The sequence below is a fragment of the Catharus ustulatus genome, chromosome 4 (genome assembly GCF_009819885.2).
Source record: "Catharus ustulatus isolate bCatUst1 chromosome 4, bCatUst1.pri.v2, whole genome shotgun sequence".
In the NCBI taxonomy this organism is placed as follows: Eukaryota; Metazoa; Chordata; class Aves; order Passeriformes; family Turdidae; genus Catharus; species Catharus ustulatus.
Window position 1 is genome coordinate 29,276,147 of NC_046224.1, and position 15,176 is coordinate 29,291,322.

Sequence of the window (15,176 nt, forward strand, 5' to 3'; positions counted from 1 at the left end):
CAGAGAGGAGCACAGATGTTACAGACAGATCATGACAGATGGACATACAACCACAAGAGACAGAAACCTCTGAACACAAAAAGCCTGAGGAGGAAGAAAAATTTCACCAGCTGAAAAGTGTGACAATACAGACAAAGATATATCCAAATGACCAGGCTGACTAAAGTTAAGAGCAGAACATATCTCTGCGTGTCCCCTCAAAGGAAAGCTTTCTAATTTCAGGGAAGTGTTACTTGATCACCAGCTACTGCCAGGCTTAGTGGGTGCAGTCTACTACTACCAAATATAAAGAGGAAAAACACAGGAAAGTTATATACAGGAAGAAATAGGGTTCCGCTTGGGGTAGAAGAAGGAAAGGGATGGAAAATTTCTTCAAGTATAAAGAAAATGGGGAAAAGTCCCTTTTAACATATAACACTTGTAGCCTAAGAAGTCTAAAATTAGATTCTTCCTTTCAAATATGAGCTATGGGCAGAATGGGGGGCAGCTTGTACCAGTAGTTATTAAGTAAGATAGGGAGTCACAAGATGAAACCCATGTACCAAAAGAAGCAAGCAAAGGAGACAAGCAGTCTGAAAACAGACTGACTGGTTGAGAGAGGATCAGAGGGACAGAGAAGACAGACAGCTGATCAGAGAAAAAAATGTTCCCCGAGGGCACAAACAACCCTCCTGAACACACGTGAGTTTGTCTGAGCAGGTTTGAGCTTACAAAGGGCCCAGAGGGAAGCAGGGAATGGATGGAACCGAGGCAGCAAGCAGTGACAGTATTTCCTTGTAAAATGCTGAGCAACTGCTGGAACACTGGCCATTCAGTCTCATTTATTTGTTCTAGCCACGTCCTGAAAATGAGCTTTCCAAGGTGAGTGTAACCAAGAGCATATGTATAAATTCTCGCTAACTCCAACTTCCTTCTTTGCCATTTATTATTTTCAGGTATGACTAATATACAATAGCTGTGGGAGGCATGTCCTTGTCCCAAGCAGACTGTTCCTGCCCTGTGAAGTCTAAAAGCACAAAACAGACCACGTGTGAGAGAAAGCAAATAATACCATCTCCATGTTACAGATTGAGAACTGGGGAAGAGATCTAGTAAGTGATTTTCCCAAGATTTCGCAGGAAGTCAGTGGCAAAACTGGATATTGAAACCTTCTCTTCAATATCCATCTGGTGCTTCAGTCACAAGGACAGTATGTCTTTTCTAAAGGCATTCCCTTTCATCCTCAGGTAACATATGGTTACATCTAGGGACATTTCCTTTCATCTGGTAACAAGAGTTTTTGACTGTATATATTGAATGTAGGTAGCTTAAGGTCTTATACAAACATGTTGCAATTTTGCCTCTCTCTACTTCTGGCTCCCTTGTAACCACTTTTGGTCTGAGCTCCATCCACAAAGCCAACTTTTATGTGTACTTACAGTTCTGTTGGTGAAGTTACTAAAATCTGTTACTAAGATTTGCTTGATCATCTCTGGTGAGGAGACCACCACAAACATCTGGCGACCAATATAATACCTAAAAATAAATAAAGAATCATTTTAGCAGATAGTGACCACAGAGAACTATCTCCTTCCCTAACATGTCTTCTTTTGCTTGAATATACTTGCAGTGAATAAATATCACACAAAATGTATTCCCTTAGGTAAAGCAGTATCTTTCCCCAGCCCTCCCAACTGTTAAATTAAGATTCATGGTCCTGGAATTGAAAGGAAACAGCTTAAAATCTTTTACTGCTTAATCAATGCTCAGCCAACACTTTAACATAAAGGTTTACACACTCTATGCTCACTCTGAATTCTGTACAAAGTGATGTTGTATCACTAAACCAAACTGTAGGGGAGTAAAACATTAGAAATCAACTGAAATAATAATGAAAGACCTAAAAAATTTAATTTCCTGCCATCAGCCACGTGAAATGTCTTTTCATGGCAAAGCCCTGCCTCTAATGAGTCTTTCCAGAAGCCCCAGCATGACTGTAGTAAAGCACACTTCCACCACTTCTATTAGCACTGGAACTGAGTGCATCTCAGGCTCTGCATGGCCATGGACAAACCTTGTTATACTAATGTGGAGGGAGAAAAAAAGAGGGGAAAAAAGCTTTACCAAGTCTAAGGGAATTAGTAAAACTTCAGAAGAAGAATAGGTGATAGGGGTGACTGTGACTATACACCCTTTATCTCCCTGCTCCCATTTCAATATGCCCTTGTGGAGCCAGGGTGTTCACACCATTGTGGATGCTGCACAGGGATCCATCCCAACCCTACAACTTCTAGGGGTGCAGAGGTGCCTTCTCCAGTACCATTTCTTCTAAGGCCCACAGACACTTGATGGTTGGCTGCTCTGCTGGGGGAAGAAGAAGCATGGCCAGCAAGCAGAGGTTGCTTCCAGTCCCTACCTTTGTTGATCACTGAACCAGAAAGACTATTCCGGCAGCACTGTCTTTTCTCCACCAGGAGAGAGGAAGAAGAGGTTGGAGGCAGGCACAGGAGGGCCAGGCACATCATAGCTGAACACAAGAGCAATACCACAGATGCTGCAATACCACACTAATATCCATGCCTAATCACTTTGGTATGATGTAGCTCAGTATCGATATACTGCTTATCACCTGTCTTCACTGCAGCAACTGAATAGACAAGCAAACCCTGGACTGAATTAAATATAGTAACTAGGGGTTCCCATGGCAATGAAGCTGCAGCAGCCTGATTTCTTCAAGGGCAAACAAATCAGACAAATATCTTGATTCTAAAAGCAAGGTTTCACAGTCCAATTTGACCTCTCTACCACTAAAGCTTGTAACAAACAAATGGTAGAGAAGAACAAGAATACAGTGTTCTTCAGGAAAGTAGACATCATCTTTTCTTCTCTTGTGAGTTTCCAAAGGGAACTTTTATTTCCCAGATGCAACCCTCAGGCTCTACTGGAACATTAATTATGGGTGGTGTAGCCTATGAAGGTAAACCTTTTTAACCCCTCCCGGTTTGCTCAACTACAGCAAAAGTAGCTGTCTGTAATGGTCAAACTTTTATTCAGAATCCTCATAGGTACATCAAAAAGAGCTGATGCCTCAGATAAAGAGGGTCTTGATCACAGACTTTAGCAGGAGAGGACAGTGCATTACATGCAACTTTTCTAGCATCAGAGAGACAACACAAGCTTTCAAGGCAAAGACGTGCTGCTCAAACCTACCCAGAATGACCAGCCATGACCTCTCGTGCTCACACCTCACTTTTCCTCCCTCCAAGTTTAACAAGTTCCAGGTCACATTTATTGGTTGGTGACCGATGGTTCTGCTACAAACTGCTTTTCACAGAGACCAACTTCCTGACACCAGATTCCAAATCTGAATCAGAAGTTAGTTATGTCCACCCAGACAGCTTAACTCTGACCAGCAAGGGGCACCACATGATACATCAGGCAAAGTATGTATGTGTAAGAGAGACACATTTCTAATTTCAATCCTGGGAAACTGCAAAGCTCCAGCTCCTGTCCATTGGGATCACAGGACGGTACTCCCAGTAGGAGTCTCTATGTTACAGTGCTCTTTGTGCTTGAACGCATTCAGGACTAAAAATTTGGTACAGAAGCATCTCCTACTCAAGCTGCTTATATGAGAAAGTGACTCAAGCCAAGCTTATGCAAACAAATCTATTCATCATTCTCCAACTCAGACCAGTCACCCAAACTTCCAGTTCTGTTTCCACAGCTAAACTTTCTTTTTTATTTGCTCTTCTCTAACTTTCTAGCTATAGGCACCTGCTTCTCCTTTCTTTATGCAGTTATAAATTAGGGCGGAGAAGGGGGAAGAAATCCCCTACAACTAAAAAATTGAAAATGCTGGGGGAAAAAAAAAAACAACAAAAAACAAACTACTTAAATAGATTTTTAAACAAAGTTCTGCCTTTGTTTTTTTTTTTTTTTAAGGAATGACTGCTACAAAGTACACACATTATTGGATCCCAAACAGAAAAAGCTCTCTTTCTGCCTTTTTTCCATTCTCCTATTTTCTGTATACACTCTTTCTTTCAAACCTTTCCTAGGACACAAAAAGATGAGGTTGTGTATGGACATACTTCGGCAGTCAAAATCCATAAGCCAACAGCATGACTTCCATGGTCTTTCCCTGAAGTTAAGGAAAAAGGACAAGTAGAACTAAGCACAAAACAAGATCACCTGAGCTATTTCATTCAGCAAACACAGGTTTGGAACCCGAAAAGCTGCCAGAAAGATGCTTAACTGAGTTTTAATATGTTTTAAATCCTTTGCAGGATCAAGGCCTCAGTCACAAAACAAGAGGCTATCTCCCAACTAGGTGTTTTGGTTTTTTTCTCTTCTTTCAAAAGAGCAAGTAAAAGATAAAAACCTCCTGAACAATAATCTATTCTTCCCAAGTAAATAACATATTCACCCCTGCCATGTAACTTCATTTTGATTCTGTATTACTGGATGAGGATCTCACTAGTCTCTCATACACTTAGATTTATTATTGAACAAAACCTGATATTCTTGTCAGATTTTAATAAACAAGAGTTTGAGAAAAACAAAAGCCTCTGGGCAAGTACATTGCAAATGGATTCATGAATAATTTAGGACAGCACTTTTTTATTAGCTTTTTCCAGGTTAATCTTTCCAGGGGACTCATTCACTCACAGAAGTCCCATCTTTACTTACAGTACCGTTATACTGCTTGCAAACCCAACACTTTAGACTATTTTCATCTAGGGTTTTCAGGGTGTAAAGCAAACACTTGGGAATACCAGCCCACTCCGGCAAACAAGCAAGAATTCATGCATGTAGCATAACACCCTTGGGGCAATGCACCTCTGTCCACATGGAAATCAGTTGTAACACTGCCACACCAGCAAAAATAAACTTCATGACCCACACACAGAGACAAATTTTCCTGTGTAGGTGAGGCATTGGTTAATTAAGTTATGCTGTCGGGGCAATTTCTATTATATTTCATTTTAAACTGCAGCCCTCCAGAAGAGCAAAAGAAATTTGCATTTTAGACCAGTAGATTTACTCCATTGGAAGGTGAGGTAGGAAAGACCTGGTACCAGTACATCAACAGCAAGTACATGAGGAGCCATTGTTCTGACAGGCTGCCCGTGCGCAAGCCAGCAGCCCTGTGCCACATCATCCCCAGACTGGCCAGGCAAAAGGGCTTTCACAAGCATTCAGCAGAGGACACGGGTCTATTCACAGAAGCTGTGAATAAAGCAAAGACTGCCAAAGGGCTCGGAGGTCAAGGAGGTGGTTATGTCACAGGGCATTGAAAAAAAAATAAGCCAAATTTTGTCAGAAGTGCTTCAATAGCTGAAGAGTCTACAAACACCCACCACACCTAGCTGCAGCAGTTTCATTCCTGAGGGCAGACAAGTATCCCTCTTAAGGCAATTAATGAGAAAGACAGAGATGACTACCTTGTGTTCAGGGTTCACCCAGGATGTTGCGGTCCTCTTTACAATGATTTCATTATTCACTAAACACACCTTTACTTTTACTCACAAGAATAAACAGCAATCCAGCAATAATATCTGCAAGTTTGCTCATGCACCATTGCTGCTTTCTGCAGATAGGGCCTAGGTGTCCCAACCCCACAGCTAGTGCCTGCCATGGCCACAGCCACAGAAGACAACCCATGGAGGTAAGAGATGCCTGCCAAGCCCAACTCTGAGTTGTAGTGGGAGCAATGAGACAAGGAGCACGTTGGACTGCCCAGTCGCTCCTGAAACACTTCAGCTCATCATCTTCCTTCCCAATGTTTGACAGGGATCTCCCCAGAATGGAGACTTCTGTTCTCAGATGACACAGAGGATTAATCAGCTACTTTTAATTTGAAAGATCAATTTAGCATTAGCCTTTCCATGCTCTCAAGATCATCCTGGCCACACTGCATGGTCATCTGCTGCCAACAGCATCTCCCAGCTCCTGAGCCATGGCAACGTGGCCCTGTTGCACAGGAAAAGGTGGAGAGCACATACAGCACCTTATGGGAAAGGGCCATATGTTTTTGTATACAATCCATGTGGGAAGCACCTGCAACCCTTTCACCTTGTTTACAGTGCTGCTGTCAATTCACAGAAGACTTTGATCTTCCTATCTATTATCATGTATTACAACCACATAAATCATAAAACATATATTCTGTTAGGCAATAAGCAAGGCTTTGTTTTCTATGCTGTGGTCTGGTTAAGTACACAAAGATCATCTGCAGAGTCATATGAAAATAGAATATTTTATTATCGCTATTTTCTTCAGGGAAGAGCAAAGAACAAAGAAAAAAAAAAGGCAGCGGTAGGGGAGGAGAAGAGGTGTACAAAGAAACAGAGATACAGTGGGAAAAGGTTGATTTTCTTGGGTGCCTTTTCCTTAAGAGAAGTTCTCGATCACTCTGCCTCTTTTGTTTAGAGAGACCCTTTTATTGCAGGCAGAGAAATGTAAAAAACAAATAGCACAATGCTTGTTTAAAATAGGCCTGAAGCCCAGCCTTACTTACTTAATTATTTCAGAGGTTAGCAAATTGATTTGTCATAGCACTGTCCCCTTTCAGTGCTCGAAGGCAATTTAGATGTGATAAGACTAAGCAATACATAATGAGCAGCTGCAAAATCTAAACACAACCTGCACAGAAAGGGTTAGTTTGGGCTGAGATGAAAGGAAAGGAGTGGGACAAATTTGTCAAGTACGACAAGTATTATTCATGTTATATTAGCAGCTAAAGGTCTCAAGAGCCCCATATCCTAATTTGACAGGAGATAGTCATACATAGAAATCTTAGTCTAGACCTTAGAGTCTACAACTTAAACAACCTGAAGTGACAGTGGGGAAAACAAATAACATCTTCCATTTTTCATCTGAAGGACTGGGGGAAAGTCAGGTATGGAGGAGATGGGAACTACCAGTAATCACCTTTTTTTTTTTCTGTTAACATCCTGTGAGAACAGAGATTCTCAGCTATGTACACCAGGAAATTGCATGCCAGCTTTCTTTGGGAAGGTTGGGAACTAACTCGTGCCACTTGTTCTGCATCCTACACTGTGACTCTGGTTGTCAAGGTGCTTCCCTCAACTATTTTCGTAAAGCAGTCACAATTTGATATCTCCAGATTGGAGAACCACAAAACACCCATTAATACTTAAGAGAAGAAAACCCAAAAAAAGCCACCCCAAAAACACAATACCCTAGAAACAGGTGAAATTACTGCACTTGAAAATGAAGCCCTAGTAGCACTGAGAAGCGTTGGGCGCAGTGAAGTTTCAAAGTGCAGCTCTGCCAACACACACACACTCGCACATGCCTCATCCAGAGACTAATCCAACCCATTGTGTAAATTATGAAAAAAAAGAGGCATGGCCACACTCATTTCTATTTAAGAATAAATTGTTCCTCATTTCCTTTTTCAATGAACTACATTTCTTGTTGTGAAAGCTTTAAAATAAACACATCGGACTATTATTTTTAACGCACCCAGGAATTAAATTATCACGTAACATAAAATGCTTGCTCACACTCCCTGTGCTGCTCTATATGGTTATGCACCCAACTCTTTGTCCACACACCCAGGATTAAAAATGCTATCTTCTACATACCAAGAACCTCTGCGCTATCTCAAACTCACACCTTGCCAGAAGGCCTCTGCTTTCTGACATGCTTAAGGAAGTATCAAAAAAAAGGAAGAAAATTCCAGGATTATTTATCTTCTCCCCACCACTAAAAGCACAGCTATTTTTAAAGGAGCTCCTCCCTCATCAGGTGCAGTAAGAGACTTGTGGAATGAAAGTAATATATTTAATGTTGACAGAAAAGAGAAGGAGGGCTGATTGAGGCCGTCATAATGTACAGAGTTGGTAGAGTCTTTCAAGTAACTTATACCAAGGAAATGAAATCTGCTTCTGAGCATCTCTAACCCCAGGATTTAACAACTTGAGGGTGTCACACACATTTACTAATCCCTCCCCCCTTCTGAGCGAGCAGTGCAAGAGACACAGCCTCTGCATGGCTGTGTTAATTCATTCATGAAATGAAGTAAATGACATTTACCCAGATATAAGAAATGACAGAGATTAAATTAAGCTCACAAAGTGCCACGAAGAGAAAAAAAGCCACCTCTGAATTATACAAGTGTATTCAGCAATCTATATCTGTTTGGTTTTTGGAGCCAATCTGAGTCCAGACCTAAGTGCAAGTACAAAAACTCAAGCCCACGTTCAGGGGTTGGGGACAGAAGCAGCAAAAGGGATGGACAGTTATAACAGTTGTTTCTTTTCTCTGTTCAGGTGGGCTGCAGTAGAAGCTGATTCCAGGGCAGCACAGAGCCATGGGGTCGTGGGCTGTGCTCCTCCACAGCCAGGGAGCTGCCACTTCCCAGTGCTGGCAGGGGTTATTTTTATCCTGCCAACTGGGCTAAGATGATTACCACTGCCACCGCTGCTCCGCATGCTTGCATCAAACCGCTAGCGCTGATTAGCTACATCAGTATTCCACTTCATTAATGCCAGATGAAAGCTGTAAATAGGGTACTGCTTTACAGGATCCTACTGGAAATGAGAAATACTGTGATATTAATAAGATACCAGTCACTGCTCCTGCATGGGAGCATGGTGCTATTGTGACCGGGTGACGCTGAAACTCCTCAGAGCTCTTCACCTCAGCAAGAGTGCCAGAACGATGTTTCTAAATCTTTTCCCATGGTGCTTCCCACCAAGTTGGGCTGTATTAGTCTGTGTTTTGTTACTCATGTTTAGACTGTGGTATTTTCACCAGAGCTTGTTTTGTCTGCGCTCGCTAAAGCGCGCTATGCCTGACTGACCTCATGTGATGGTGCAGCAGGCGTTTCCTGTGGGTTTCAGCATATTTCTGTGCCTGGCCTTTCTGGGGGTTTTCGAGATGCAGCGTGAGAACAGTCTCATCTCTTGCTCTTTGTACCTAATTCACTACTAAAGTACTCCTTTGCCATACCCTGAGGGGAAAATCATCAGGTTACTTTTTCCAGAATACTGGATTATTATTTCTGGGGAAGGTTACCTCAAGAAGATAACAAACTTTCTGCGTCTCCAAACTTTACTTGCTACTAAGAACACAGTGTTCATTTGTATGGATTTGTATGAGCCTGTTATTAATATTCAACAGCACTACCTATTTTTACTGTGGAATGAAAAGAAAAAACAAGATGGCTGAGGAGGGTAACCTTTACTCCCTCCCCCTCCACGTAAGGATGGGATAGGGATCTGTGGAATGCTTATCCTGATTTCTAGTTAGGAGCTCTAAGCAGCTTCCTTTGACAAACAGGTAAGCAATTTCTGGGAAACAACAGGCAGCATTACCCTGGCAGGGCTAAAGCCATTTCATACAAGATAAATGGAGATAGAGAAGCATGCTTGCAGAAGATGAGGGATACAATTGTGATGCTACATCAAATAATATGGCTGAGAGAACATGTGGAGGAGGGGAACGCAATGCAGAGCTGCTTTCTAGAAAAGTATGGGGTACCTATCTGAACACATGTCGGTGAAGCCAAGGAGAATGATCAGCATCCCAGAAAACAGGGACATGTGTGTCACAGAGCAGGATCCAAGAAAAATTTGGGGACAGGAGACAAAAGGAAGAGAGCATATGTGCGACCATATGGAGAAAATTAAAGGGAAAGGTGGTCAAAGGACTTAAATATGATTTGGGATACTACAACATCACAAGATAGAGAAGGTGATAAAACAGGTTGACTATAATAAAAGCACAAGTGTAATAAAGTTTATAGTTACACACCCACCACTGAACTTCATAGAAGCAAACATTCCAGAGCAACTAAAACAAAACCCATGTGATCTGATTGTTGCCCCTTATAAAGCCTTTCTGACCCATTAAAATTGAGGTTTGTGTTATTTTTCCTCCCTGAGACCTGACATCAAGATACACAGAAAAGCCTTCCATAACTCTGCGTTTCTGCAAGCTTCATCTCATGTATGCTTTACTTACCACAGCCAGAGCTCAAGTGCAACTGGAGTTCTTCACTTCTCCAGTTTTGTTTAGCCATTTTAGCCCCGGAGGAAAGAAAAGGCTTCCAGAACACACCAAGTATCCCTATCTGCTGAAAAGGCTTGTCCTCATACATAACTTCAAAAGCAGCATTCAGAACAGAGACATTCAAAATCAGCAGGCTGTTTCTGTTTGTTTTAATTCTGCACTTTATCTTTCATTTCTTTATAGGCAAGACAGCTCATCTGCCTCCTGTAAATAGGATCAGTAGTGATGGACAAAACAATATTTTATTTTTGTATGTATCTGAAATAAACATGTACATAATTTTCTTTCAGTCTACTCCTTCTTACTGACATTTTAATCTTAAATCAATGAGAGAGTTACATTATATTGTACACCGTCCCTCTTAATACCTTTGCTCTGCTTATGTCAACGCAGATGCATGCATTTCTGAAATAATACTGCCTTGATATTAAAATATTTTAATTCTTCAGTAATAGATAGGACTCAATAGACTGGTTTGGGTTTTTTTTCATCATAAACATATCATGATGGAATGAGTAAGCCAAACTGAATTTCATGTAACTACACATGCATTAGACTGTCTTGTAAAATACAAAGTGACACTTTGACTTGGTCATGGTCACTAGCCTGAAAATATCTGAAGCTTAAGCAAGTGAAAGCAGGGTTTCAGAAGTGGGAAGCCACAAGTAACTCATTCATTTTGTTTGTGTGCAATAAAGACACATATTCCAGCCAACAATGGACAGCCTTACTCAGGGAAGGAAAGGCTTGTCAGACCGGCCACAAGGGGGACAGTCACTAGAACCTGCTTTTCTTGCACGATCTGCCTAAAAAAATATGTCTAAACAAAGAAAAAAAAGATAGTAACCACCTACTGAGCTCTCGGGAATGTACTTTTTTACACTACAGCATACAAAATGCGCACAGGAAAGATTCATTTTTTACCTATAGCAGCGTGTACTTTTTCTATACATTCTTAAGATAAACACACACACAAACCCATTTATTTAGTTAATGCATTATTAAATGTACACTAATAAAAGTAATTTCCCAATGCTCTATGCATTTATCATAAAACCACTAGCAGAATTCTCTACAACAAAAATGCTGGCAGTACATATGACCAACCTAAATTATCTAGGGAAATGGCTAATATCTGACCATGCAGAAACATTAGAAAGCAGGGCTTTGTTATAGAATAGGAGAAAAATAGATGTATTTTCTTACAGAAAAATTGCAATGATAAAATTATTTTTAATAGTACAATGCTACAGCTCCAGGAAATTTTCCTGAATCAATTCAATCTGTGTCGTGTGGGACTTAAAAAACCCATTAAAAATAACCATGATAAATTTCCTAACCTCTTTCAGCACCACACAGAAGACAAAGGAAACTGCAATTCAACAGAGATAGAAAAGAAAGAAAAGAACAGAAAACCTGATAGCTTGTGTATCAGCAGTAGCATCCTCACTAACAGCAATGAGCAAATCTGTACCACAAAGGACAAGAAGAGTAGGAGTGATGCGTACAGCTGACAATGGCACTCCAAAGTAATGACTTCCAGGAAAATCTGCTGTTACAAATGGACAATGTTCTGCTGAGAGGTAGTTGAGTCACCGTTTTCATAACTTGGCAAATTATTCCAGCCTAAGAACGAATTTATCAAACCCTAGGGTGCATATGGCTCTGGTAAGGCAACTATGGGGATTACATCCTACAAACAGCAAATATACTCATCTGGTTTAAATTATTAAACCTCCCTGCAATCCATGCAGGTTCAGGTATTTTTTTCCCTCATATTTAATGTGTAGTCATAAGATACAGATCATGTTTCAAACTGTAACACTAGTGAGAGCACTGCCTAGTTGACCTATTTTCCATTTACCATGTTTTACATATTATCAGTTGTAACAAGCACACTTCCTTTGCTGTTCCCTTCTTTGTGGTAGGAGAAAGGGGACAATTGTATAACAAATGGGAAATACATTATCATTAAACAACCCCAGTCCCTGGGGATGGAATAGTACATTGGAGGCCTCTCTTCCACTGCCATACCCTTTCACCTTCATTGGCAAATACTGTTCACCCACTCCTTCTACTGACCCCAGCTAGAGCACAGCAAATCGTACTGACACTGCTCTGCACATGTGTGAGCTCCCCTCTCAGCTGCATTAAACAGCTGTCCCAGGCCCACATCTGGTTGCCTAGGGTCATGACTGTGATGCAGACTCAAGAAATTCTCCACTCTGCCTCAGTCAGAGCTGCTTGGCTGGAGACCAGAGATTCCCATGGACCTGCCTCATTTTTGAGTCCATGTCACCATTCTGCCTTGCTATGCTACTCCCCAAACCCTCTGGATCTCTGGAGTCTGTTAGAGCAGTTTCCTAAAGCCCTTGCCTCCAAACAGTTCAATGTACACGGAACACCAGCAGTCACGATTAAGATTTCTGAGAACACTTCTGAAAACAATAGCATTTCTAGTTGCTCAAAGTTTTCTTAGAAAAGGGGCGGGGGGGAAACAGCAGATTTGAAGACAGACCGATGTAAACACCTCATATTCCTTTTATATAAATGCATTGGGCCAATTTCAGGAAACTTGATCCTCATGCAACAACAGAGGTATAGCAGAGATACAACCCCTTCAATCTATTCATAACCTCTATAAACAAAGCAAAAAAAAAATACAAGCACAACTGTGGGATGAGCCATCATTGAAGTAAATATATTGATCCATCAAAAATGATTGAAGACTGACAATAAAAGGGTTATAAATTCTTAGAAGAAAGAGAAAGTACAAAAACACAAAACCAACCCACTGAAAAACTCCCACCTACATTCACAGGGAAAAATAGACTGGAACAATAAAACACAATGGCAGTGCCTGTACATCTTTGATAGTTGCCCCTCCCAAAAGCTGGAACAATCCTGCTATAAACCAAGCAAATGAAAATGTAAATGCGTGAGCAATTGTCTGGGGGATTCAGATGCTTCGTGTCCTGTAGGCAAAGAAGGAAAGAGAAAAAGGTAGGAAAGCACGAGAAGGCTCCAGTTTTGGTATCTGCAATTATTGATTATGCTCTTCTCACCTGGAGCCTTTTAAATCCAGCAGAGATCTGCCAGTATACAGGCAATGCTGCCTGCATGGCAGGGTCAGCACTGCCAGCAACACCCCTCGTCCTCTGACCTTAGTGTAATCCACTGCTTCCACTCCTCTGGCAGCAGGGACAGCCTGTGGATTTCAGAGGTGCCATCCTCTGAAAGGGCAAGTACAGCTTCCTGCAGAAATCCAATATCCAAAATGGTGAGCCCAGAACAGGCAAATGACTGAATGCAATGCCCAAAGCAGTCCTGTGAGTAGGTATAAACACAGTGTTGTATCAAAGGGGTCTGCTCCAAGGCTTGTAAATTTGTAGTTGATAAAATATTTTGCTAAGCAAACGAACAGGATGAAAATTATGGTAGTTTCACAAACTTCTTCACTACTGATGAAAATACAATTGTATTTGTTACAGGACAAAAGCAAATAAAATGCCACTAAGAAAGGAGAAAATATGGATCTGTAGTAAGAATAAGTTTGGGTACTTCAAATATTAATCCTCCCATTTTGTAATATACATCTCTATTCCAAAAATAAAAAATTAAATTATTTTAATAGAATTTAATATTTTAAAACTAATGCCTTTCCATGTGATGTTACATTACCATCTGCCCTACTTTAACATTTGTCTCTGTACTGCACTTGGAGACCTACTTTCTCTGTCTCCTACCCAAACATAGCTTATTTCCCACTGGCCTAAGTGGACAGCCAGTAAACATATAAAATTGTTAGGGCTACTTTGCTAATGTTTTACTTTGGCCCTTCACACAGAGTATTTCATAAGATGTTCCATACAATAAAAGGTCCCAAAAAACCAAGATCCTCTCATAATGTCACCTTGAAAGACTCTGCAGCATTTCCCAGTGTCCTTGCCAAGATCTTTATTCAATAAAATAGATTCCAACATCGACAGAAAAGCTTGGATTATTGCTGAGTGATAAAATGTCTGCTGCTAGACCTTACAGAATCAGAACATCTCTCCCAATTTACTCCATTTTCTGTAAACTACTTTAAGAGGTCTGGGTATGTCTTCAAATTTGCTGTACAAAACCTAATTTTATTCAGTCGGCACCATAGTCCAAAGATTGAAGCTACATAACATGAGAGAGACCTAAACATTGGGTCAACACCTTCAGATAGTCATGACTCCGTGCCTTTAATGAAGCTACGCTGAAGTAAACAACTGCTTGAAGGTCCAGAGCACTATTTTCAGGCTTGCTTGAATGGGGAAGAGAGGAAGAGATTCTGGGACAGGACATGATTTGAATCTTAATAAAGTTAGACCAGAGGTAACTCCTACGGGAGTATACCCCAATAATTGCTGGAAGACATGGTCAGTCTTTTCCCTCATGCAGTGTCTGTCATTGCAGAGCTGCTGTTTCTCTGCATGGGAAGTTTTTTAACATTACTACAGTTTTTTAATTATCCTTGTAGACTTTTATCTATGTGACTAAAACGAATCCTCCTTCAAGACTAACCTTTAGTTTAGCCACTAAATTTACTGGAGGGAAAGAAAGATTCACAATCCCCAGGGTAATGGTGGCTCAGCTCATCCCATGTTCCCCAAGACAGGAAAAAACAAATGAACATAGTAACAGCTGAAAGCATCTTCTTCCTCTGCAGTGGGGTATTCTTTTGCCTATTGCCTGATGAAATCACACCCAGTGCACTGCCGGCAGAAGGTCTGACATAAAGCAGCCTCTCCAGGGAAAGAAAAGAGGTAGTCAAACAGTGAAAAAGTGTCATTTTAGGATAGTGCCAAACCACCAAAGAAAAAGGAGACATTTTGTTCCCTTTTATACTAATAAAATGTAGTAGAATAAAATTGACCCCCAGACTAATAAGGTAGAGGGAAAAAATGAAACCTATATATGACAAAACAATAAAAAAGTAATGAAGAGATTTATGCAATTACATAAAAAACTTGGAATAACTTTGAAATTGTCAGGTCATGTTACTGTTTTCAATTCAACATGAAGAAAAACTTGAAGAAATAAATATCAGAGCATGTAGGAAAGGTAGCAGAGAGCTAAAGAGATTGAAGAGAAGTAAGAGAAAGAAAAACCCAGAGCAA

The 15,176-nt window shown here is 40.8% G+C and overlaps 1 protein-coding gene across 8 annotated transcripts in view; it reads right to left on the bottom strand.

Moving 5' to 3' along the window:
* The window catches only part of TBXAS1 (thromboxane A synthase 1), a 253,833-nt gene that overhangs the window by 126,086 nt on the left and 112,571 nt on the right, over positions 1-15,176 (bottom strand). For 7 of the 8 annotated variants that reach the window (XM_033057856.1, XM_033057858.1, XM_033057855.2 and 4 more), the window contains one exon: positions 1,419-1,515. In XM_033057856.1, the coding sequence (XP_032913747.1) occupies positions 1,419-1,515 (97 nt within the window). Of the gene's footprint in view, positions 1-1,418; positions 1,516-2,395; positions 2,488-15,176 lie in introns of those variants that run through there. The other variant, XM_033057861.2, reaches the window with a different exon arrangement.